General features: G+C 39.3%; 1 protein-coding gene across 2 annotated transcripts in view; it reads left to right on the top strand.

The window, feature by feature from the left end:
- The window catches only part of TDRD3 (tudor domain containing 3), a 1,563,842-nt gene that overhangs the window by 917,398 nt on the left and 619,194 nt on the right, over positions 1 to 27,250 (top strand). For both annotated transcript variants that reach the window (XM_044072885.1, XM_044072886.1), the window contains exon 8: positions 8,532 to 8,678. In XM_044072885.1, coding sequence (XP_043928820.1) covers positions 8,532 to 8,678 — 147 coding nt within the window. The remainder of the gene's footprint in view (positions 1 to 8,531; positions 8,679 to 27,250) is intronic.

The raw sequence follows: 27,250 nt of genomic DNA, 5'->3' as shown, positions 1-27,250 counted from the left end.
AGCTGCCTCATCAGATTTGCAATATTTGTCCTGGAAAACAGCTTTCCTTCTGGCTATTACCTCAGCTCATAGAGTTTCAGAACTACAAGCTCTCATGGCTGTGCAGCCTTTTATCATCTTCCATCAGGACAGAGATTCCTTACGAACCAACCCGTCCTTTATGCCAAAAGTGGTATCCAGGGTAGCTTTGAATCAGGCCATACACTTACCTACCTTTTATCCTAATCCTCAAAACAAAGGGGAGAGATTACTACATTCCTTGGACATCCACAGACATATTATTTGGGCAGAACAAAGCCTTTCAGAAAATCAGAACAGCTCTTTGTGTCCTATGCTATAGGAGCTCAAGGAAAGCCAGTTTCCAAACAGACAATCTCAAAATGGATAGCCCACTGCATATGCTTTTGCTATTCTTTTCATGGCAAAACTGTACCTACAGGCATCAGATCTCACTCCACAACCTCTGCAGCCTTTCTCAGAGGAGTTCCTACCAAAGATATTTTAGAAGCAGCCACTTGGAGTTCTGTGCATACCTTCTCCAAGCACTACCACCTTCCACTATACTCAAAATCTAGAGCGGGCTTTGCCACTGCAGTCTTGCAGGGCATTCTGGCTTCTCCTAGTTCCACCTAGTGCCTACCACCCCTTTCTTAGCTTTGGGATTCTACCCATCTGTTATGACTGCAGCTGTATGCACGATGAACATAGTACAGTTTTGTACCTACCATAAATGTAGATGTTCGAGTGCTAATACAGCTGCAGTCCAGGTTTCCCTCCCTCCTTCCCCTCTTGGGACAGGCCTATTGACTGACATATCCTCATGCAACCAGATTGGGGTATTCATTCATGATGTATTTGCTTGCACTACTGTATTTTGATTATATGCCATTGCTTTATTACACTAATTTATGTATTGCCTTCCTTCTGGGGGCACCTGACATCTGGGGCAAGAAAAACTGAAGAAAATGGCGTTGGCTGGTTCTTTTATACCCCTATCGCACTGACGTCAGGGAAGAAGCGACGACAACCGACGCCGGACCTAGACTTTGGAATTCGGCCGACCGAGGACCCGCCTGACGGCAGGAGAACCCATCTGTTATGACTGCAGCTGTATTAGCACTCAAACATCTACATTTATGGTAGGTACAAAACTGTACTTTCCTCATCTTTGTCCCCTCTTCCAGAAAGACATGTTAAGAAGAAGCAAAAACCTAAGCACCCCAGCATTCCTCCTCCTCAGTCAGATTGAGAAGCTTTTTCTCAGGATCTTGTTAAGGCATTGATGGCCTTGAAACCTACTTCCCCTCCATCTCTGCTGTCTTTCTCTTCCTCCCCAGTTCAGGCTGCTGTGTCTCAGGTACCAGATTCTGTATCTGAGGACTTCTGTTCTGATGATTCTTTGGCATATTCCATCCAACTTGCTTCACTTTTGGACTATGCTTCTCCTGAGGAGGAGTCTAATGGAGGAGATTCCTCTCAGGAGGAAATTTCCTTTGGACAAACCATTAATAAGATGAGGGAGTCCCCAGATTTCTGAAGAGAAGAGGCACTATGACTTCCTTCAGATGGAGGCTCCCTCGCCCTCTGCAGTTCCTCCAGTCCTTTCAGCTTTCTTAGAATTATTTGCTTCTTCCTCTAAAACTCCAGAATCTCAGGCTCCAGCTCCTAAGTGGCCTGGCAGGTTCTGTAAGGTTCCTTATAATTGCAAGTTTCTCTATAGGTGCCCCTCTGCAGATCCAGCAGTGATCTCCATAGCTTCAGATACGTCTTCCTGGTTATTCAGTTTTGCCAAGCTTCTTCCATCAGATACAGAGAGCAAGATTCTTGAGAGACTGGGTAAAAAGTTATATACTTCTTCCACTTTATATATCTGAGCTATTCATTACCATATGCATGTGTCTAGGTATACCTTAGCTTTTCTTTCTCAAGCTTCTCAGGCCTTATCTTCATTGCCAGGTTCCTCAGGGGCTTTCTTTAAGGGTCTTGCTACTAACTCCATTTTGGAGGCTGCTACTTGGTCTTCTGTGCACATGTTTTCTAAACGTTACAAGCTGGACTCTATTTCTAGGTCCAGAACTAGGTTTGCAATTGCTATTCTCCATGGGTTTCTGGAGATTTCTTCCTTGCAGCCTTCTTCTGTTTCTTGCACCTCCCTAGGTTCTGTTTAAGCTATGGCACTCTCCCATATGTAAAGAATACTGCAACACTGAATAGAAGGACATAGAATAGTTGTGTAAAATCTTACCATAGCCATAGATGTCCTTCTCTTCTCTGTTGTAGTATTCTGTCCCTCCTGCCTTCCCCCTGCATCTTGTCTCTTCCCTGGATGACTTATTGTTTTCCTTAGGACTCCTGTTCCTCATAGGGCATTCTAGTTCTGAGGATGGTATGTGCGGATGTCCTTTATGGCTGACATTGTCAAAGCAGACCTTCAACGTCCCATATACTAGTAGTAGCCTGAAGCTTTTATATACTGGCCGGACTTCAGGTCAAAGGGCAGAATACAACCCATATGTAAAAAAAATACTGGTACATAGAAGAGCAGGACATCTATGGTTATGGTAAGGTTTTACACAACTATTCTTTCTTAAGTCTGGTTCTTCACCAGTGGTTATGCAGTATTTTTGAATGGCAGAGTGCAAAACGTTGGGATAAACAAGCATTTAAGTCAAACGGGCAACATTTATTCAGTACAAAGTGGCAACTCAACAGAAATACAATTAAAAATTCCATCATCTCGAACATGCTAACCACAAGGCTTGAAATGTGATGCATTATGTGATACATAAGCTGTTATAATGGCATTACTGTATAGTAGTCTTTATTTTTAAGAATAAGGGTGATGTGCAGAGCTGTAGTAACTACAGAGGGATTAAACTGATCAGTCACAGCATGAAGTTATGGGAAAGAGTAGTGGAAGCTAGGTTAAGAAGGGAGGTGATGATTAGTGATCAGCAGTATGGTTTCGTGCCAGGAAAGAGCACTGCAGATGCGATGTTTGCTCTTAGAGTGTTGATGGAGAAGTACAGAGAAGGTCAGAAGGAGTTGCATTGTGTCTTTCTGGATTTAGAGAAAGCATATGACAGGGTGCCTAGGGAGGAGTTGTGGTATTGTATGAGGAAGTTGGGAGTGTCAGAGAAGTATATAAGAGTGGTACAGGATACGTACGAGGGTAGTGTGACAGCGGTGAGGTCTGCGGTGGGAGTGACGGATGCGTTTAAGGTGGAGGTGGGATTACATCAAGGATCAGCTCTGAGACCTTTCTTATTTGCAATGGTGATGGACAAGTTGACAGACGAGATCAGACAGGGGTCCCCGTGGACTATGATGTTTGCAGATGACATTGTGATCTGTAGTGAGAGTAGGGAACAGGTGGAGGAGACCCTGGAGAGGTGGAGATGTGCTCTAGAGAGAAGAGGAATGAAGATCAGCAGGACTAAGACAGAATATATGTGTGTGAATGAGAGGGAGGATAGAGGAATGGTGAGGATGAAGGGAGTAGCAGTGGCGTAGGTGGATGAGTTTAAGTTCTTGGGATCAACAGTTCAGAGTAATGGTGAGTGTGGAAGAGAGGTGAAGAAGAGAGTACAGGCAGAATGGAGTGGGTGGAGAAGAGTGTCGGGAGTGATTTGTGACAGATGAGTACCAGTAAGAGTGAAAGGGAAGGTCTACAAGAGGGTAGTGAGACCAGCTATGTTATATGGGTTGGAGACAGTGGCACTGAAAAAGGCAGGAGTCAGAGCTTGATGTGGCAGAGCTGACGCTGTTAAGATTTGCACTGGGTGTGATGAGGATGGACAGGATTAGGAATAAGTATATTAGAGGGTCAGCCCAGGTTGGAAGGCTTGGAGACAAAGCCAGAGAGGCAAGATTATGTTGGTTTGGACATGTGCTGAGGAGGGATGCAGAGTATATTGGGAAAAAGATGCTAAGGATGAAGCTGCCAGGTAACAGGAAAAGAGGGAGGCCTAAGTTAAGATTTATGGATGTGGTGAGAGAGGACATGCAGGTGGTTGGTCTGACAGAGCAAGATGCAGAGGACAGGAAGAAATGGAAACAGTTGATCTGCTGTGGCAACCCCTAACGGGAGCAGCTGAAAGAAGAAGAAGAGAATTCTTAAAGTGAAAATCACAGTGGTACACATTTACACTATATAGAATCACTGTAGCAACTTTACTTACCACATGTTCCCTCATCCTCATCTTCTGGAAAAGTCTGTATCCATGAGAACCTTTAGAGCTCTCTTGAACCTAACTGTCTAACAAGTTTCACACCCGCCCTCTAATAGCGTGGTTATTCCAGTCCATTAATGACCAGGAACGGTTTATATCTGGACAGGATACTCCACATCCTTTCTGCTGTTAAGTTCATGTTTATTTAAATACTAATTGCTAATATGGCTGATGAATTTACATTGTTGTAGGTTTAGTTTACTTATTTATAGTTAACAAAACTTATAAGAAAAGGAGATTTACCTTTAAGTGTTTCTTTTGTCTTTTGCAAACTCTGCTGATCATCACCCTTTCCTGGTTAATTGAACCACACATTTTCTCATCACTTGGGAGTTGGAATATAGTGAGAGGGTCCATTGTCATTCATCAAGGGTAGGTTGATTTTTTTTTCTTATGTTCCTGCCTCACAAGAAGTGCTTGGCTAAGAAGTCGTCCCCCTCTTCCACAAGGGACATTTCCAGCCAGCAGCCCTGAGCCTAACCCTAAGACACACAAAGTATTTTCCCTGGTTACCACTAGGATAATCACACATTCTTTGGCTCCCAACCCTCTTCCCTCCTAGAGTGGCGAGTGGGCCATGCCCTCTTACTCCTCCACCTCCCTGTCTCTTCCAGTGCCAGGGATTTTACTCAAACCCAGGCAGACTTGGTCACAGTCAGGGCTCCATTTCTCTTTACCATGAAACAAAAATGATTTTTGAATCTGCTGCTTGAGATTTTGTGTAGCCTTGTAAAGGCTATATATTCATTTCAACAGTTACAGTACAGTCTGACATACAGGAATACTTTTTCTGTCCATCAGGACCCACTGTTGGTACATTTTTAACACAAGCAGGTTTACAAATACATTTTTTTCAACACAAGCATCTGTACAAATCAGATTGATATACAAATGACATATCATTATTTACAAAACTCCAGCTAGCTATGCAGGCATATGTTATACATCCACTGCCCTACTTCTCCTGGCATAGCTGGCAATACCTCACATCATCACAGACTTCATGCTCGCACAACTAGTCACTGAACCTACAAAACCAAATCCTATTTCTTCTCATCATTTGCTTCTTGATCTTATTACTAGTAATCCTAACATTAATTCTCAAGTTCTCACTTGTCCCCTTTCTTCAGTGACCATTGCTCAAGTCAGCTTCAGTATTTTTCCCAACTTAAACAAAATCCCTCTCTCCCTTGTATCTTTCTGGAACAAATCCAAATCCAACATTGTCAAACCAAACACAATTCTAGCCTCATTAGACTGGTCTTGCATTCTCTCTCCCCTGCTGACCCAAACCACTGCAGTATTCTCTTCAGAAAATTTCTCATTAACTTCCAGGATTTACTCTTCCCTAAACTCACACAGCTCTGTACCCCCCCCCCAAAAAAAAAAAAAAAAAATCAACTGGCTTATGTATGAACTCAGATGCTTCCCTAATTTGAGGAACTTTCTTGGGTGGCGTAAGCTATGGAACCTTGCTGGCTAGGCTTACGTAGGCCCTTGGGCCGATAGCCTAGTACCTACCTATGAACCTATGAACAAAGCCTGGCATACTTGGAAAAATAAGCAATTCATGACCTCCAGACAACACTATACTAAGCAAAGAAATCTAGCTAAACAGCCAGTCAGGCAACATAAAAGTCACATTATGAAAAAGTATCAGTCATCCTTTCTCAACTCACCTAAAAAAATTCTTGAAGAAGTCAGATGCATGACAGACCATACTAATCCACCTAACACCCAACCCTCCTTATTTCACCTTACAGCCGCTAATTTATGGTTTCACTTCAGTATACGTCCCATTCCTGATTCCATTAATAAATTCCTTCTTTCCCTCTAACCTCTTCTCTCCTCTCTGAATTCCCACTTTACATTTCAAAGCAGTCAAAGCTAAGCACATAGTAACTCTACTTGAAAAGCTAAAAACTGACACACTTGCTGGTCCTGACAGTATTCTACCATGGTTCTCATTCCTGTGTAAGGATTTAATGACCCCATCTCCCCTTTCTTCACATTTATAATCTCTGCCCAACTCAAAACGTCATGCCTGATATCTGGAAAACAGCTGTCGTTAAACTAATTTCAAGCCAATGACTTTGTCCCATGCCTGTTCTTCCCATACTTGGTAAAATCCTTGAAAAATTAGTTTATAATCAACTCATCCATTACATCTCCTAATATTATCTACAATCCTTAAAACAGCTTGGCTTTTGGGTTAAGTGTCCAGAGTGCAGTAGATGTGCTCCTATTGATAACATCCTCCTGGCTGTAGACAAAGTCCTTCTCAATATAGCCATCTTTATTGACCTCACCATAACTTTCAGTCTGGTTGGCTATAACATTCTTTTAGGTCACCTAATTGAAATTGGGGTTAGCCCAGATATAGCCCCTGATTAAAAAATTATCTTTCCAATCAGTAGTTCTTTATGCAGTGTCTAAACACCTTCTTTGCTTCCACCCCTCTCCTTAAAGGAGTACCTCAGGCTCCATTCTATGTCCCTTTTTCCCATTTTCATTAGTAAACAACCACTTGACCTCCCTTACCTCCCTATCTTACTTTATGCTGATAACACTGTCTTATTTCACTCAAACATGACTTCCTTTGTCATACAGCCCCACTACAAGCCAACTTCCTATATCTATTCAAATGGCTTTATTACAGAAAGGTAATTCTGAACACTTCCAAAACTAAAGCTCTGCTATATGGTACCTCCCCTGAATGGAAGAGTAACTGTCTCTTCTCATCCCTGACCATCTTAACAACCCCATTGATCAAGTCATCTTCCTCAAATACCTTGTGATATGGCCTGAACTGAACTTTCACCTTTACCTAGGACAAAGACTGACGAAAATAAATTCCGTCCAATTTCAGTCTTATAAAATTTCCCCCTTTCTCTCTGGATCAAACAGGAATGGCTTAGGCAAAGGCATTCTACAGCTTGAATATGAATTTTCACTGGTCGCAGTAGTATTTAAGAAAAACTCCACCATCCAAAGCATTATTGTATCTTGTTTAGTAAAGCCAATTGGCTATATGTGCCAATTCGCTTCTTGGATTCCAGCTCTGCAGACTTCTCAGAAACATTCCTGTCCTCTCCTTGCTCCAAGCTGTTTAGACCCCCCCCCCCCCCCCGTTACAGTGTAAGAGGTCTTAACCACTCTGGTCCACTTCTTCAGTGTTCCAGAACCAGACTTCATTGCACTTATTTTGCTTTCTCCACCTAAGTCCCAAACTCTGGGACTCCCTCCATACTAATCTTAAAGTTCTGACCTCATACCTCTCATTCTATGCTCAGCTTAAAAATCATCTCAAGTCTGAGTCAGTTTGCAAATACTGTCCCTCTGAGCATATCATCACCTAATCCCTCACTCTCCAGTTCACCGGTCACACACCTTTGTCTTCCTTACATTATTTCCCCACATCGATATGACATCTAAATTAATTTCTGTCCGCCCTTACTTTACTTTTGCTCTCTTTTTCACCTTGTGTTCTATTCCTTTATTTCACTCTCCTCTTCTCCCCTTCATACTCTGACCATCCTTTTTTGTTGTTCCTTATACTGTGTACTTTTATTATTACTCTTACTGACTCATTGTTATCATCTCACAATATTTTGTTTATATTCTTAATACTGCTTGTTAACTTAAAGGTTAAGGTCCATGGAGGTCAGTGCTCTACACTGTAAAGCTAATAAAAATAAGCTAAAAACTAAAATAAATAAACCTACATGTGTGCTGTAATTTTTTTGTCCAGCCTGAAACTGAATTAGGTCCATTTGGATCAGTGCTGTACCCCAGTTACCAACTTGAATAAATAATTAAAATTCTAGGTCACTTTTCCCCCTGTAAATATGAAAAAATGGGATTTTTCTTTACAGTTTATAGAAAGTTACAGGTAATATGGGTTTACTGAAACATATAGGCTACCTGATTTGCTTGGATTACAAGCTTGGGGTCTTGATAAAAATTCATGATTCTTGAAGCATATAATCTGAATTTAGGAGTGTTCTAGAATGAGCAGAAAAAAAGATGAACCTCATCGTAAGTTGTGGGTGTGAAATGCAAAATATAGGAAAACATTTTTTAATCCAGGCATTCTCTTTTGCTTTGTAGTAAAAGAGAGTTCTTAACTGCAAGTAGTTTGACAAGCACGTGAGGCTGACTTCAGTAGTTCTGCTTTGTGTTGTTAATGTGACCCAGTGTATTTGATTTTCCAGGTTGTTTTAATGTTATTGTTTGTGTTTAAAGGAAGCCTGCCTGTCTCTGTTTATATCTTTTTGTGTTCGTTTTTTATATTATAAGACCAAAACGTTTGGTGGGGGTGGAATTGTTGGAAGCAATCTTAACGCACCAGTTGGAAGCAGCAGAACCAGAGAAGTATTACAGAAAAACAGAGATGAGAAGATAATAAAGACAGATATCAAACCTGAAGGAGTATACCGTGAGCTGGTAAGATTGTCAAGAAGTAATTTAGCTACTGTTGTCTTTTCTCTGAAGTCACCTTTGAAATAAATGCATCTCTTTCAAGAGTGTTTTAAATTGTGAAGCTGCTGTAGAAATTAAGACCATGTATAACAGTTGAGCAGTTGTGAGCTGTACAAATATACTTTGTTTCAAAAAGGACGATTTTGCCCAGACAGCTTGTAAGTGCCTGCTCTGTCAGTGGAAGCTCTTCTTCTTGTCCAAATTCCTGTTAATATGTTTTGGGATGTTCCAGCACATCTGAAGTTTCTCAACACTTTTGACTGGAACATATTTTTCAAGTTTTATTCTCTGCAGCATCATTCATTATGTGTATTACTGTATTTTTGCTTTGTTTTCTCTGAAAACCCATCCCCTGTTGGACTTCAAGGCTTTCATTCGTTTACATATTCCCACTATGTCTTATGTAGGGTTATGTGATAGCTGTTGACAGTCCCGTTAAGCATCAGAAGCAAGGCAGTGAACCCATTATTGGATGGTGGGGCGAATCACCATTCCATCATACGATGCACAGAGATTCTCATGCACAACACACACTTAACAAGAAAATTTATTTTCTGAATCTCTATTTTTTGTACTTAAGTATTCCTTAACCTGTCATCAGAATACTTTTGTGGATTTTTTCTGTCCTCGTCTTCATTTCCTTTTTTTCCCTTGTTCTCAAAATTTTCTTCTTCTTATGAACAATTCCTTCTTAGAATATATTTATGTTCCTTGGAGGTTATATAGGGTCTTCCTTGCCATAACCATCTGTCTTACTTACGGAGAGTCATCTGTGCAGTACTTTTTGACATGTTAGCTTTCCTGTCTTGCAGAGAGTGATTTTTCCATCAAATTTTCATTAGCATTCCCTCCTCTTCACCCTCTTGTGTCGTATCTATATATGTTGAGAGTTCCTCACCATTAATGTTTGCCTGATAAAACCACCACGTAGGTAGGCAGCACCTTCAGTTCTTCTCATGGCTTTGACTTTAGTAGCTTTGTGCAGTAAATAACTGTTGAGATGTTCTATTTTGTTGTCACCAGCTTGGCAGAATTTTTCTCATTCCTGCACTTGGGGCACACATGCCTTCTCCTTATTGCATGATTTAATGCCATGGATTGCACTAGATGAGTGTGCCTCACCCTTGCACTATTCACTTCCTTTTCTGTACTTGCACAGTCTGCATCTCATTTACTTTCAATGAATACATGCTCTTTTTTGTTGCTGAAGAAGCTGAAACCTTCCAAGTACTCTTGTGGCTACTTGATTATACACACAGAGCTACATTTCTGTCCTCTACTTCTTAGGGAAGTGTAGTGTTTTAAACCACAGCCATAAGAGTGATCACTTTAACATGACCACTGCAAGATGAAGAAGAAAGAATTTAGTGTGTGCCTCAATTTCCTGTAAGTTTTAGCTGTGGAAAGCAGATACTTATGAAAGGGTCCCTTTCAAGATCTAGACTTTTGCAGAAGCAACTTGAGAAGGTGAAGAATCTGGAAGCTAAAAATTACTCCTTTTTTTCTCCTGGAAAGAATGCAAGGCAGCCTCAGAAGCTTCTGAACGTAAGCACCAAGCTAGAAATGCACTGTAGATTTTGCAGTGCTGTTTCCATGGTTGAGATTCCTGAGCGTGTGTTTACCTGGCCTGCTTATGTAAAATATTCTCATGAGTTCCTTAGTACTGGTTTGATTGTTTTATGTATAATCAAGGACCACATCCTACAAATTTCATATTCTGCAGTATCATTCGTTATATTTCTTACTGTACTTTTGCTGTGTTTTCTCTCACCTCAAGAATGTTGTCTGTTTGGCCTGAATGTGAACAGATTCTTCTATAAGATGACTACTGTCCTACACAAGCCTCCAGAGGCAGGGAACTCATGAGAATGTTTCACATGAGCAGGCCAGTTACAGCCTGTATGGTAGATCTAGGTATCAGATGGCCATCAACTCTTTTGCTGTAGGATGGTATGTGCCCTTGTAGCAGTGTGAGTGCACTTCTTGGGAATGCATGCTAATGCTATGACTGGTGCAGGCTTTTTATAATCCATTAATACTTCTGGCAAGTTATCCCTTGATACCAGCACTCTGCTACTTAATCTTCAACATTTACCATTTGAACACTATCTGTATTGTGTCTGGCAATGCATGGGCTCCCCACTCTAGATGCAAGGTTAAGGGTGGTTCTACTCAGCCTTCAGTGTCTTGTAAATGTGACTTGAAGGAACAAAAGACCGTAGTCTCTGAACTGTATAAAGGATAATATGACATCTCTGCCTACCATATATCTTCCCTTTGAAGAGACTCTTAGACTGGTAAAGTCCTCTGGGGACTAGTTTCTTGCTCCTGTTTTCCACCCAAGAAGCATTTCAGTCAGTATCTGTGCATGAAGGTTGGGGCACTCTTTGGTCATCGCCTACTTCAATTCAGTGATCAAGGATGTTTTTCAGCCTCAATGTAAAAAACGTCTGCTCTAAGTTGACTGATGTCCTTCACAAGCCTCAAGCAGAATGGAGCGGCATGCTGACCAAGCATCTTAGGTAGACTTGCACATAATCTCCTGGGTTTAGTGTCATATTCTACTTTCTGCTAGCTAGACAGAGTTGGCAAGAGTGTGTGTGTGTGTGTGTGTATATATATATATATCTATATATATATATATATCTATATCTATATATATATATATATATATATATATATATATATATATATATATATATATATATATATATATATATATATATTTTTTTTTTTTTTTTTTTTTTTTTTTTTGCTGCCACACCTGAAGCTCCCTCTAGGCTTCAGCATACCCCACTCTGATTTTGACTAGTTGATTCTTTTGCCAAAGAGCAGGCTTTAGAATGTGATGAATGATGGCTCTTAATATCTTCATCTTTCTTTCTTTTCAGAGTACTTAGGTAGTCCATTCAATCCTTTCTTCTTTCTATATCTTTGGGAAGCCTTCCCAGGTCCTGGTCCAAAACCTTCAAAGGAGGAAGCAGGCATTGGCCATTCTGTTGCCCATCCCCACCTTGATGCAGGGTTTCCTATCAGGGTTAGGCACTCTATTTGCAAAAGGGCACTTCTTTGCAGGTAGAAGTTTTTTTGCATGTGGTTGTTTTTTGTTTCTCCTTCTTCTGTGCAAGAGTAGAAAGACTGTGTGAGTTACTGGTTTATTGTTGCAGTTTTGACTTGCCTGTTCTCTTGGTTTGCCTCAGTTGCTCTGAGTTTTGCCTCAGAGGGAAGGGAGATCTTTGAGGTTAATTACAGCATTATTAGTACTATGGCAGTCATGCTAAGGCCATATTCTGGTACCAACCTGGACTGACCAAACAGCCTGTTGGAACAGACTGGAACTCTTCCTCACTGAATTGACTCAGGAGAACAGAGGGAAAGAGAGGAGAGGAGAAAAGGACTTTTCTTTTCTTTTTTTTCCCTTCCTTGCTTTTTCTGAAGGGGATGACAGACTTGCCTGCTATTCTGAATCTCAGCAACTTCAGCAGGAACATTTGGTACATGAAAGTTTGGATGATGACATGGATGATGCATGCCTGCTGTGCTGCTGTGCTGGCTGCTTGTGCCTGAACATTTTACATCTTTTTTTAGATCTGTAGCTTTTGGGGTTTCCAGTTTCCGTCCTGTTAATTTGTTTACTTACAGTGAGTTTTATTTTTTTCATTTTTTTCATTGCAGATTTGTCTTTTTTTTTTCTCCATCTCTCCATATTAGGTGCTAGCCACCGTGGACCATACAGAAAAGGAATTTCAAACTCTCTGTTACCTGGATAATTGGCCTCTTGTGACCATGACAAGGGACTTGTTGATAGATTGAACACTTCCATGGTTTCATATCCCACAGGCCTTAAACTTTGAGATACTCTCTGTGAGCCTAACATAAAAGATTTCCTTTATCAGGGTAGAGTTTGGATATTCTGTAGAGCTGGTTATCCGTGTCTACAGAGAGGACCCAAGAGGTCATTGTTTTTTTTTTCCATTTTGGATGAGGATTTGAGAGTTCCATCTTAGACCCTTTTGCTGTTCTTGGATTTTATGATGTCTGTTTTCATTATCCCATTCACATCAACATATCTCAGACACTTGTTTGATTTCGGTTTCATTTATTTTGTGAGTGCTTTGCCTGTAGAATCCCACCTCCATAACTGTATGTTGGAGGACAAAAAAGTACAGCCCAGCACCAGTTAAACAGTTTATTGAAAGGATCTTTTAAAGAAGCATTCTCTTCTTTTGGACTTAAACTTCATGCCTGATAGGCTTTTCATCCCCCATTTGATCCAGCTGTTCCATAGGCTTTGAAATTTGTCTATCGCAAGAGTTTTTTCTTAGTGTCCATTACCATTGCTCATACCTTCTGTTATCTGCAGGGTCTTATATATAGGAAGCCTTGTTTTTTTCTACCAAAAAGACTGGATTCCCTTTGGACCAACCTACATTTTCCCCAAAAGTGGTACTAAAATTGGTTTTAAACCAGTGTATTCAGTTTCTTGATTTCTTTGCTGGGACATAATCCATGTGAGAATGATATTTTTATACCTTGGATGTGTGTTCCACTAGCTGCAGTTTTTCCTGAAGAAGTGCACAAATTCAGGAAAATATAATGCCGCATGCTACTTGTTCTCTTTTTCATCAGGGACGGGAGGGTTTGCAGTACCAAATCAAACCAAGGTGCTGAATTCACTGTATTTTATTATCAGTTGGCAGTCTGCCAGAATGTTTCTTTCAAAAGCTGTTCCACCAGATGTCTGACTGCTACCACTGTTCATTTTAAAAACAACTCTGTTGCAAGGCTCTGTGTCATGGTCATTTGGTTATCATTGTTTTTGCATGGAGTATGATTTTTAGGAGTGAATTCAGGCTTCCTGTGGCACCTTATTGCTTCAGGGCTCATCCTTCTTAAACTAGCTTGACCTTGCTCTCTTAATGGCTTTTGTGAAGTAGTTGTGTGGCATCTATATTTCCTATAGTGTCAGAGTGAGCTGTATGTTGGATACAAGCTGTTGATGCTGGGGTTTTGTGCAGGGGCTAAATTTGAGTGTTTTAGACTAATGCTTAGTCTTCAGAATCCTAGGAAGTTTAAGTAAGGAGTTTTTAATGGTATCAGCATAAGACGACTTAGAATTTTAAGTCTGTGTATACTGCATAGGTGCAGGTGGGAGTGAGACAGTGTTGAGCGGACTGTATGTAACTGGCTGGGTGAAGGACACCTCTATTTGGCTTAAGCATTTAATACCTATCACAGTTAGTTCTTTGGATATAGTAGCAGTTTACCAGTGAGCATGAGGCAGTTCACACACTGCCTCAAGTTTCCAAGTGTTATAAGTCTGGCAGTAGAAGAGGGGTCTATATTTTAGCTCTCTATGATGACCAGTGCTGTTATATATAAATTAAGTGGTTATGTAAAGAGGGACTGGGGAAATATTGCAGCTGTGGAAGTTTTTTAGACTTGTTATAGCAATATTAGTAATGCAACAATGTAGCACACTTGCCTTTGGTACAGAAGGCTGTGGGTTGTGCTCCCACACCAAGCAGATTGATTGCTGACACTACAGTGCAATATAGGGGAGGGGTTCTGCATTCCTGTGTGTGTTGTCCTTTGGATTTGACATTAAACTGAAGCCCCAACCGCTTGACTTGGTGGTAACTCAGGTTGATGTAAACATTCCACTGCACATATTGAAAAGACTAGGGGTACTTTGTATACAAAAATAACTCTTATTTGCAAAATATTTACATATTCACAGATATTTACAAGCATATAGATATGCAAATCTGTTTACAGAATCATACTAAATTTTCATCCCTGTTAGACCCCCACTCCTTTTTACATAACCACCATCTGATTTACTCAATATTGTTGCTAAAATCCATTTACCATTAAACATAATTTCATTTATTATTTCATTCCATATAATCCATGTAACATAAAATAACGTATTTTTTAAAATATTTTTTATTTCTGTTCATATAATATCCATATTTAATCATATCCATGTTTATTTTATCCACTTTTTTGTATCTTCAAAAAAATCTTAACAGTTTTCCCCATAAAGTTTTTACTCTATTACATTTCAAAAAATGTTCCATAGTCATTTCATCTTGACAGTGTAAGCATATTCTATCTCTTTTCTTCTTATATGGCATATTTTCTTTTACTGGCAATTTATATATTACCAGTCTCCATAAAAAAATCTTGGCATTCTACTTTCTGATTACGCAATTTGCTTCTTATTTTTTCATGTGTTAGATTTTCCCATGGTTTTTCATGGTAATGTTTTATCATTACATTCTTATACCATACATTTCTATCTTTTTCTATATCAGTTTTTATTTTCCACAAAATTACTTTTTGTTGGTAATGTTTTATTCCCTCATTTATGCACTGTTTTTCTTTTTTTGCTTTTTCTTACCATATCCCCACATTTATCATACGTAATCATGCATATATTTGTGTTTATACAATTTTACTACTAATCTCTCATCTTTTTCGTGTATCCACTTTAATTGCAAAGCATATACCACTGAGTTAATTAACCCTAAACCTCCTTATTTATTTATTTACATACAAAACTCCTCTTGTATTGGGTGTATTCTAGAACCCTATATAAATGGAAAAAATCTGCAATAAGTCATTTTCAAATACTGTTAGTAGCATAAATACACGTGCCAAGTATGCTATTTTCCCGTCAGTATTTAATTTATCAAAAAAGCTTTTTTCCTGAATGATAATTTGTGATGCTCATCATGTTTCACTGTTGCAGTCATTACTCTTGGGTTATCCTGCTGGCAGGCAACCCTCAGTCGGCCAGAATTCCAAAGTCTAGGTCCGGCGTCGGTTGCTGTCGCCTCCTCCCTGACTTCAGTGCGCCAGGGGTATAAAAGATGCAGCCGACGCCATTTTCTCCAGTCTTTCTTGCCGCACGGTGCCCGAAGCAAAAGCAGTTCGCAAGTGCCGGTTGGCCGACTGCTGAGATTTTCAAATCCGAATTTCAGAACTGAAGTCTTCATTTAAGCTAAGTATCCCGTTGGGGAAACTTTTTTCTTGCTCTAGACCGATGTCAGAAAAAGTTAACAATTGTATTTCTTGTGGGAAGCAAATACCTCATAAGGATTTTCACTCTTACTGTATTCCTTGCCTAGGCCCTGATCACAACATTGCTAGCTGTCGGTTTTGTGCTAGATTTAACCAACGCACTATCAAGCATCGGTTCGATTTTGCATTTCATTACTTTGGCCGAAGATTTAATTGTATTATGCAGTCGGACCAGCCGACAACCGGAGTTTACAAAAAACGCAAGGACAAGGAAAAGGATAGGCATCCGAGGTCCAAAACCGACGACGAGGCCTCTTCTGTGCCAGTCGCCGGTTCTCAGTGAGGCACTTTCGCAGCCCCTGGCGCCCGCTACCTCAGAGCCACAGGCCACTTCCGACTCCCACGTGGAGCCGACTGGGCCTCTGGATACTCAAGGTATTGGACACTCGGAAATCATTCCTTCAGATGGGTCTGGAGCTGCTGAGCAGGCATCGGCTTCTGAGGGTGTCTTCAGACCTACACAACTATATATTAAGCCATCTTCAGCTTCAAAGACTAAAGCAGCTCTAAAGACAAAGAAACAAGTAGAGCATTCTCCTACTCAGACTTCCATGCCTAAAAAACAGATGCTCAAAATGGCCGAAGACCTAATTACTTTGATCAGGGGCTCCCACCCCCCTCCTGATAAGAGGCCTAGGCAAGAGACAAGAGTATGATTCTTCTGATCAGGTTTCTATTTCCTCTTATTCCTCTTCTGAACAGGATTACTCCATGCTTCCCTATGAGGATTCTGATGCTGAAGAATCCATTCTTTCAGCCTCTCCTCCTGAGGGTTATTCTTTTGGGGAAACCCTGCATACTATGAGGGAGCATTTCCACTGGGAGAGCCAAGGTTACTCTGAATCTAAGAAAAGGCTCAGGGACTTTCTGCTACTTCCTCAGCACAGACCCCCTGCTATTCCACCTGTTCTAGACATTGTAGATGATGTTTTTTCAGAGTCCAGACTGTCCCCTGACTCTTTACCCCCTGCACCTGCTAAGCCAGACAGATACTACAGGGTCCCGGATTCTCATAAATTCCTATACAAAAACCCCGCTGCTGACCCAGAAACTATTGCTCAGGGTCCCAAAGGGGTTAAAGCTTCCACTGCAAAAAAAACCTGTCCCCTCTGATAGGGATTCTAGGGCTCTAGACAGATGGGGGAAAAAAGTCTACACTTCTGCTACCCTGGCTGTGAGGGCTTTAAATTGTCAGTTTCATATGCTTAAATATCAGCAATACTTAATATCACTGCTTAAACAGAAATTGTTGACAAATACTGAATGTTCAGAGAACAAGGAATTGCAGGATTTATTGCATGCAGCTGAACAAGTGGGAAAGCATACTTTGCAATGTGGTTATGATTCACTGGAGGCCTCTTGCAGGGCCGCTATTACAGGTTCTGTTATTAGAAGGCATGCTTGGTTAAAGGAACAGAATCTGCCTGATTATGTTAAAACAAAATTATTAGATGCACCATTACAGCATGATACTTTGTTTGGTACTAAAGCAGAAGAGGTATTGAAAAAAATGGGGGATAAAGCTAAATCCATGCAGACAGTCAAGGATTTCTTACAGGTACAGCCACCCAGGTTTAGCAGGAACTGGCCTTCTAAAAATTGGTCCTTTCCAGTGTCAGACAGTCCTCAAAGAGGCAGATACAGGTGTCCCAGAGGCAGATCTCAGACCCAAGGGTCATACAGGCCTAAACAATGGGGTGCTCCTACCTCCAAAAGCGGAGAAGACAAATCACAACCTTACAGGAAACAGTCCCAATGACTTTCCTCTACCAGATCCAAGCACTTTTCTTTTGACAATCCCTTAGGGGGAAAACCAGCACTTTTTTCATCAAATTGGCAAATGGTTACCCAAGACAAATGGGTCCTGAACATAGTGTCCCAAGGCTACAGGTTCCATTTTCACACTCTACCATGGTCAAAGGGTATGCCAAACCTGCTACACAATCAATGGGCAGAGGCACAAAAACAAATTGCAGCCCTCATGGACATGAGGGCCATTCAGCAAGTACCACAACAAGAGCAGGGGCAAGGATTTTACTCCAGACTATTCCTAGTACCCAGAAAGGACAAAACCTGGAGACCAATACTGGACCTGTCTATATACTAAATACGTTTTTGGAAGTTCCAAAATTCAAGATGTTGACTCTACAACAGCTACTGCCCATGTTGGGCAAAAAGGCTTGGCTCGTAACTTTGGACCTAAAAGAGGCATACCTGCATGTCCCAATCAGACAATCTTGCAGATGATACCTCAGATTCATAGCTGGCTCAATGCATTATCAATTCTCTGCACTGCCCTTTGGCTTTTCTACTGCGCTCAGGGTCTTCACAAAATGCCTGGCACCAGTAATTGCGTTTTGCAGACAGAAAGGAATTCAAATATATCCCTACTTGGACGACTGCCTAATTCAAGCAGAGAACAAAGACACTCTTCTAAAGCATCTGGTGTTTGTAAAAAGATTACTAATTGGCCTAGGGTACACAGTAAATGAAACAAAATCAAAAGTTGTGCCCTCTCAAGAGATAATATTCCTGGGTGCAAGCTTAAATACAACTGCCCAGATGGCTTATCTCACGCCAGACAAGCAAAAGCAACTGACTACTTATTTCAAGAAATTGGCAACAAAAACCCACTAATATGCAAGGAAATTCCTGCAGGCCTTGGGTTTCATGGTATCCTGCATTCTACAAATTCCATATGCCAGACTGCATATGAGGAAACTACAATGGTATCTAAAAAGTGTTTAGACTCAGCATTGCCACAGCCTGGAGACAGTAATTACACTCATTCCCTGCCTAAAACAGGAGTTTTGATGGTGGGCGGAAGCCTGTCACCTCAACAAGGGTCTGCCATTCAGTTTACCCACAGCCAGACAGACACTGACAACTGATGCATCAGATTATGCCCGGGGGCCCATATGGCAGGAAAATGTATTCAGGGCACATGTCCTGCAAACCAGATGCATCTTCACATCAATCAAAAAGAGATGCTAGCTGTTCCAAATGCTCTGACAGCTTTCAAGGACCTGCTTCATCCAGGACAGTTACTGATAAAGCCAGACAACACTACGGTCATGTGGTACATAAACAAGCAGGGAGGTACACATTCCTACCCCCTCTGCAGACAAGCAATGACCTTATGGGACACAGCATTGACTCTTCAAGTTCACCTGCAAGCACAATTCCTGCCAGGAAAAACAAATACTCTGGCAGACGAACTAAGCAGAAACCTCATGGATCCCCACGAATGGAAACTGGATCCACAAGTCTTCAGCATGATAATAAGGAAATGGGGATGCCCAGACATAGATCTGTTTGCCTCTCCTCACAACTGCCAATTGCAGAGATTTTGCACAAGGATTTATCACAAGCAAGCATGGAAAGTGGATGCCCTATCGTTCAGCTGGAAAAATCTAACAGTATATGCTTTTCCCCCACTGCCTCTCCTTCCCAGAGTACTCCTAAAGGTCAGACAAGAGAAGCCAAAAATGATTCTGATTGCACCAGACTGGCCAAGCCAGCACTGGTACCCAATCCTAAAGAGCTTGTCTCAAGGTCCAGCATGGATTTTGCCTCAAAGTTCTCACTTGCTGACCCAACAAAACAATCAGATCCTGCACAGCCAACTCAGGACCTTAAATCTGGCAGCATGGCGGATAATGTAGCCATTCTGAACACTCCTCTTTCAAAAGCTGTTATGGATGTTATCTTGGAGGCCAGGAGGCCCAGTACCAGAAAATCTTATGCAGAAAAATGGAAGAGATTCTGTGCTTGGAACCAGGAACAAGGCATTGACATGTGTGTACCAAATATCCCTCAGATTTTACAATGCCTAACTGAGATGCTGAACAAAGGCCTTTCTTTCTCATCAATTAAAATTCATGCCTCTGCCATTTCAGCCCATTACAATACGGAACCACCTATTTTTTCTCATCCTTTAATAAGGCAGTACCTCAGAGGGGCCAAAAACATTAGGCCTCCAAGGAGAGCACCAATTCCGGCCTGGGACCTCAATTATGTTTTGGAAAAACTCACACTGCCTCCTTTCGAGCCAGCATCAACAGCAGATATAAAATTCTTATCCTGGAAAACAGCTCTGTTCCTAGCTATAACTTCTGCAAGGCGAGTCTCAGAGTTACAAACACTCGTGGCTGTGGAACCTTTCATCATTTTTCATCCAGACAGGGTTTCTCTGAGGGCAAACCCTACATTTATGCCTAAGGTGGTGTCCAGTGTGGCCCTCAACCAAACCATTCACTTGCCTACCTTTTATCCAAATCCACAGAACAAGGGTGAGAAAGTTCTCCATTCTTTGGACATACACAGGCAGTTACGCGTCTTCTTGGACAAAACTAAAGCTTTCAGAAAGACTGAGCAACTTTTAGTGTCTTATGCTACAGGATCACAAGGAAAGGCTATCTCAAAACAGACTATTAATACATGGATAGGCCATTGCATCCGTTTCTGCTATTTTCAACATGGCAAATCAGTGCCTAAGGGCATTAGGCCTCATTCCACCAGAGCAGCAGCCACTTCAGCAGCCTTCCTCAGAGGAGTACCAACCAAAGATATCTTAGAGGCTGCAACTTGGAGTTCAGTGCACACCTTCACAAATCACTACCACTTACCTCTTTACTCTAAGTCCAGAGCAGGCTTTGCCACTGCAGTTCTGCAGGGCCTCATAGCCTCTCCTAATCCTATTTAGCCCAGCCACCCAACCTCAGATTTGGGATTCTACCCAAGAGTAATGACTGCAACAGTGAAACACGATGAGCATAGTACAGTTGTGTACCTACCATAAATGTAGATGTTCAAGTGTATTCACTGTTGCAGTCCAGCTTACCCACCCACCTTCCCCCTTGTCTTTGCTGGGACACTTATCTACACTTCTCTATCCTATACAACCTATTTGATGTATTTGCTTGTAGATGAAGGAAATGTTATTTTTGTGCATGCATTTTTATTGGCATATTTTTCAGCCTACCATTTGGGGGCACCTGACATCTGGGGCAAGAAAAACTGAAGAAAATGGCGTCAGCTGCATCTTTTATACCACTGGCACACTGACGTCAGGGAGGAGGCGACAGCAACCGACTCCGGACCTAGACTTTGGAATTCTGGCCGACTCAGGGTAGCCTGCCAGCAGGATAACCCAAGAGTAATGACTGCAACAGTGAATACACTCGAACATCTACATTTATGGTAGGTACACAACTCTACTTTCTCCAGAAAAGACAGATTTGATTTATTTATTCTGGGCTTTTTTCCCATTGAATTCTACCACATTTTATACATAACATGTAATTCATTGTAAAATGTATACGCCAGATCTTTACTACATCACCTAAACCTTTATTTTCTCTTTATTTAAAGATATTCCTATTTACTGTAGGCACTCGTTTGTGCAAATTATTACTTATTTTTTCTAGCTTTTGTTTTTTTGCACTTATTATAATGTCATCTGCATATGTTAACAAAACTGGAATATTTAACCCTATAAGTGTTATATACCCTACTTCCTTCATTTTATTTATTTCACATACTGTCAATTTCATAACTAATGCAAAGAGTATCTAACTCATTGGACATCCCTGTCTTACACCACTGTTCATACTTACCTCTGGCTTAACCAGGCATTCACAAGTATTTTTACTTTATTATTACTGTGTGTTGACAGACATAATTTCATAACTTTCTCACTTATATTTTTTCATTATTACCTGTAAGATTTCTTGTTGAATTGTGTCAGATGCCTTATTAAGGTCTCCTGTCATGATTGTCACTTCTTTTCATTTCATAGTTTCATCCACAAGTTCTCTGTCTATCAATAATTCTTGACAATCCTTCCCCTTTGTTTTATATGTTTAGTTTCAAATTGGTATTTTTATAAAGATCTTATTATTATTCAGTATTAATTGGCTTCTAGCTACCTCATTCCATATAAATTGAACTATTCCACTACATAATTTTTTATACATAATATATTTATTTAACAATTCATTCAGAATCTTTAAAAACATATATATTTTTTGCCAGTCCCATAATTTTTTATACATTTCCTATTCTCTTCCATTTGGTCCTACAGCTAAAACCATATCTACTTGTCTTTAATATGTTATCTAGTTCATTTAAAGCAATTTCCTTTCCCAACTCTTTATTCTCTTTTTCTCTTAACATTTTTACTTTCCATGTTTTTTCACTACCTTCTTTTTTCTTCATATATCTTGTACATATTGTGCTACATTTTTTATAATCTTTTCCTGAGTTCTTTGTATTTTTCCCTTTACATTTTTTATTTCTCTCATTACTCTACTCTACCATCTTCCATTACTAATCTACTTAAGTAACTCAATACTTCTCTTTTTCCTTGTAAAATATCTTTGCTTATTTAAAATTTCTTGTATTTTTTCTTGATTTCTTTCATATAATTCTTTTTTTTGTCAAAGTACTTTCTATCATTCATTATGTTCTAACTCTTACAATGCATTGTTGTATGTTCTTTTTATATTTTTATTCTTCTACTTTTCTCACACATTATTGCTACTGTAAAAAGACTTTTTAATTTTTCCTTAAATATCATCCACTATTCAGACCAGTTTTTATAAAATGTGCTCATAGTAATATGATCTTTCCATAACTCTGTTACAAATCTCTTTCCTTCCTCATTCTATGCTTTTCATTTATCCTTTTTATTCCTTTGTATATTTTTATATATTCCTTGTTTTCTTCTATCCCTATCGCAAGATGGCCAGAAAAGCTTGTTTCAACTACCCCCTTCTCCTTTAACTAAACCTTCTGATACTATAAAGTAATTTATTTCAGTTCTTTACATACCCCTTTTATATGTCCATTAATTTTTGTTCCAAAGTTTTAACTTGCCATATCTTAAAACTTGTAACATTTTTCTTGTATCATTTCCTTTATTTTTATGCTCGACTCTTAAATCACAGTTAGTCTCCTGTTACTATAATATTCATATTTGTCACTACAGTCTAAAATCTAATGAAGTAATCTTTGTCTTTTTTTACAGTTAATATAAACGTAATGTTATAATTCTGTATACTTTTTCTGTTTTAAATCTGCAATGCTTAAACTTCCCATTTTTGCTAAAGTTATATCTAATATCTTTGCTGTATTTCTACAAAATGACTACTCCAGAACATCTTTCATTTTTCATATTCCAGATTATCTTTCAATAGTTTCTCTGTAATCTTTCATCATTTTTTAAAAAAATCTTGTGTATTGTACTGTAATTATGTTTACATCGCATGTGTCACATCACTCCAGAATTCCTATATTTCTTACGATATTCTTAATACTATTCACATTTATAGAAAGCGCTCTAACATTTTCATTTTCCCTTTTCCTTAGATCTGTGGTTTCCTAAGATCATAGCTAGTTACTGGGCTAGCTTTCTTAATAGGCCATTCTAAGCCTATCCAGTTTCCTTCCTAAAGATGAGAATCGGATACTGTACCTTATGTCTGTGAGTCAGACACCTTAACCATTATACCATGCACAGTCGTTAGTCGTATGTATTATTTTTCATCCACTTCCTGTCTTTTTTATATTTATCCCTTTAAATTTTCTTTTTCTGTATTTTACCTTTTTGCCAGTAGAATTCTTTTCCCTTTTACTACCTCCTAGTTTGTCTTCATCACTTATTTCAGAACCTTTTCTATGTTCTCTTAATTATTTTTTTCTTAACTAATTTTTCTTGTATTCCTATGATTACTAACATTTCTTCCCTGTTCCTTTTCTTCTTTTTCTTTTTCCTTACTGTTATTTTCATTTTTTATTCACTCTATCCATAAATGTCCAGTTTTGTTACATTTATAACATCTCAATTCACATTTTTTGCATCATGTCCCTTTTCCCCCAAAATGTAACATTTTCTTTTGTCACTGTTACTTATCAAATGTCCTCCTTTTCCACAAAAAAAAATTTTTGGTTTGTCTCCAGTATTTTATAATACCACTATCCCCTCATTTATCATGCTTGATGTATATATATTTCTTTCTGTTTCTGTTTTTAACACAGTATTACAACCCCAGCCACCAGTCCCTAAACTCCTTTTCTCAAACTTTTATAATGTCCAGTGCTACTTTGTAATGCTTTTCAGTATTTTTTCAAAGTCTCTCTTTCTACCTCTGTATGAAATGGTACATGAGTTTTCTTTTTTTTCCCTGTTGAATACTTTTATCACGTGAAGATTCCATGGGTTACAGTCTTTTTTTTTTCATATTTTCCAAGAAAAATTTCAATTGAAAAAAAGTCTCAAATATAATGCCACAAAATGTCTCTTTGTAAGTAAGAGTAAATGCTCTAACCTCATGTGCTTTTACACCCAAAGAAGCCATTAAATTATCCCACGATTCATATCTGTCCATTTGTTTGTCTACTTTATTTCGAATCCTTACCATGTACTTCCATTTTCATTTTCTTCTACTCCATTTTGCCTTCTTTTACTTTCTGTGCATATGTTTTCTTTTCCATTCCACCACTCTTCTTCAGGATTATCTGCATCATCCTTTTGTATTTTCCTCATAATGTCCCCCCAGAAAACATCTCATTCATTTTCTGGCTCACTCTGCACCACCATTTCTTTAAGTAAATCATTCCACAACCGTTCCGATTGAAGGTTTGTAATTATACATCCATCATTTGCTGACTCATCCACATCAAATGGATTTCTTTGAAACATTTCCTCAGAATCTTGCAGACATTCTCCGGTCTCAATATTTGCATTCTCCTTCATTTCTTTCACCACTCCATCTCATTCTCTCTCTCCATCTGCCTCCCTGTTTCTCATGGCCACCTCTGTGCCTTGAATGGAAACCGGAATTGCTCCTCCAAAATGGGTCTCGCTCACAACAGTGATGAGTAAGGGAAGTTACCTGATGTCCTGGACAGATTTCCCATAGTGGTACAAATACCATCTTAAGTCTCCTCTGAAAAGAGGCTGCTAGCCTGGTGGGACTCGCATGGCCAACAAAATATAAATAAATAAAATTATATGCTCGGTGTAAGCCCATGCTGTTCGTTGCATTTGGTACTTGGATTCCACAGGCTAGATCAGCTAAGCACAAGCTCGTAAAGCTAATCTCAAGCAGTTTAGAAAATGGATAAGAACTCACTGATGTTGTAAGAAGGTACCCTTCCTGTAGTACCAGAAGAGGGAATTATTTGAGCGCACTACCTGCTGTGGAAGTACTACTACCACGGCGCTGCACTCAGCACAGTACCGCACAATAAATACAACAGAAGAAAACAGAAGAGCCAATGAAAACTTGGTTAAATCCAAAGATCAACTGCTGTGAACTACCCAGAACCAGCAGCAATTAGTCTAACTATCACTCATATTACTCACAAATGATTCTAAAATGGCTGCCACCCATGAGCAAGCAGAAGAGGTAGTGATTTAAATGGAACAAAACATTGTTAAAGAAAATGCAGCTTGAAGAGCTAAAGTGCGACCAGCATTATCAGGTAATGTAGCATTAGCTGAAAATGACTAAAATGCTATAAAAAAGTATAGACAATGCAAAAATAGCTATAATAGCTAGATAACTTTAAGTGCAGATAAAAATAAAGTACTTTCCTGGCTTTTTCTCTCTCTCCAGATGCAGCAGCTAATTTAACAGTTAGGCCACATGGCTGAGGTGTCTGCAGCCTCTTTAGGAAGATAAAGGCAGAGCTGGGTCCCTTGCAGTAAATACAGCTGAAAATCAAAACAAAAACTAGAGAGCCAAAGAAAGCTAGATGTATTCTGAAGATCTAGTGATGTAAATCACCCAGAGCATGCTGCAGTCAGTTTATCTGCCTTTGTTAGATGACTTGCATCTGATTTTAAGTTGGCTGCTACTCCTGAGCAAGCAGATTTACACAAAGCAGTTATTTAAATGGAACAAAACAGTATTAAATAAAACAGCTCGGGATGGCTAAAGTGCAACCAACAATATCTGGCAAGATAATAATAGCCAAAAATGACTAAAATGATATAAAAGTACAGGCAATGCAAAATGGCTGGAATAACTAGACCTTAGAAATTAACATGTGACGCTGCTTGAATGTAGATGCTTCTGTGAAGGAAAAACTTGTATTTGTCATTCTGGCCTTTATTAACTTGCTAAAAGCATTTCATGAAAAATGTGAATCTTCTAGATCATGGTATAATTCTCACACTACCTACCATTCCACTATTCTTCCCATAGAATTTGCCAGGCTTCTAAAAGTATTAAGCAGCGTACAGTTGGATCATACATCATCTTACCATCATACCTCAGGAAGTAGTGACAGCTAAATGCAGTTGAAAGCAAGGGGTTTTAACATTCATAATTGTAGATATCACATTATCATTCATTCAGCTTCAGTCATTCTTCATTTTCTCACGTAATCCATTTTAAGATCTTGGGAGGGAGCTGGAGCTCATCTTGGAACTCCTTGGGCTTCTGTCTACTTAGTTTCTTACCTAGCAGTTATGACATGATTGTTACATGATGACGCTCTTGACAGATCATGTTCTTTAAACTCTATAATTATTAATTTAACTGTTTCCTTCCTAAGAGTAGATATATTCATAGTACCCATACTTCCAAACAGTTATTTTATTAAAACGATTGTTAAATTTTTCTTACTGACAAGATTATTTCATTGGGACCCTAACTGTTATACTTAAATTCCTGTGGTTATGCATTCTTTTGTCTTATCTGTATGCTTAGACACAAAATTTTCTCTCCTGGCACTTTTTACATACCAAGTCATATTGGTCTATGTGCTAGTATACCATTTGCAACCTACAGATATTTGCAACCTACAGATATTTAACCTAAATTTTCTATGCTGCGCTTTATTTTAAAGTGAATACCTTCAACAAAATACATAACACACCAAAGCATAATTTAAACATCTTATCATCCTATTTATTCTTTCTGTCTCTTCTGATTTATGGTTCCTGTCACTGCTTATCGGATCTGAGCTGGCAAAACTATTAGTCCAGCATCGACCCTGTTCAAGAAATATTTTCCCACAATTCCCTTGTCTGGGAAGATACTCCAAATATTGTTTTCTAGCACAGTATTCAGATACAGACCTCAGAGCTCTGCAAAAGCTAATTGCTCCTCCTCATGTTCTAAAAAAAAAAAAAAAAAAAATTTTTGGAATTTCGCATTAATCGAATATTTTCTTTATTTTTTTTTGGGGGGGGGGACTGTGTTAGTTCTATGCTTTATCCCTTTCAGTGTCTTGTGTTCGCACTGTCACTGGTTTTCTACTTTTTGTTTCCTAGATTTGTTAGTTGTAGCTTATGTGTATGCGTGTGCGTGCATATATTTTATGTGTATATATATATATATATATATATATATATATATATATATAATATACACAAACACATATGTGTGTGTGTGTGTGTGTATATGTGTATATATATATATATATACGTACAT

This window comes from Protopterus annectens, chromosome 5.part1 (genome assembly GCF_019279795.1).
Source record: "Protopterus annectens isolate FY-2018-M chromosome 5.part1, PAN1.0, whole genome shotgun sequence".
NCBI lineage: Eukaryota > Metazoa > Chordata > Ceratodontiformes > Protopteridae > Protopterus > Protopterus annectens.
Note: the sequence above shows the minus strand (reverse complement) of the source record. Positions and strands in the feature narration are given on the sequence as shown.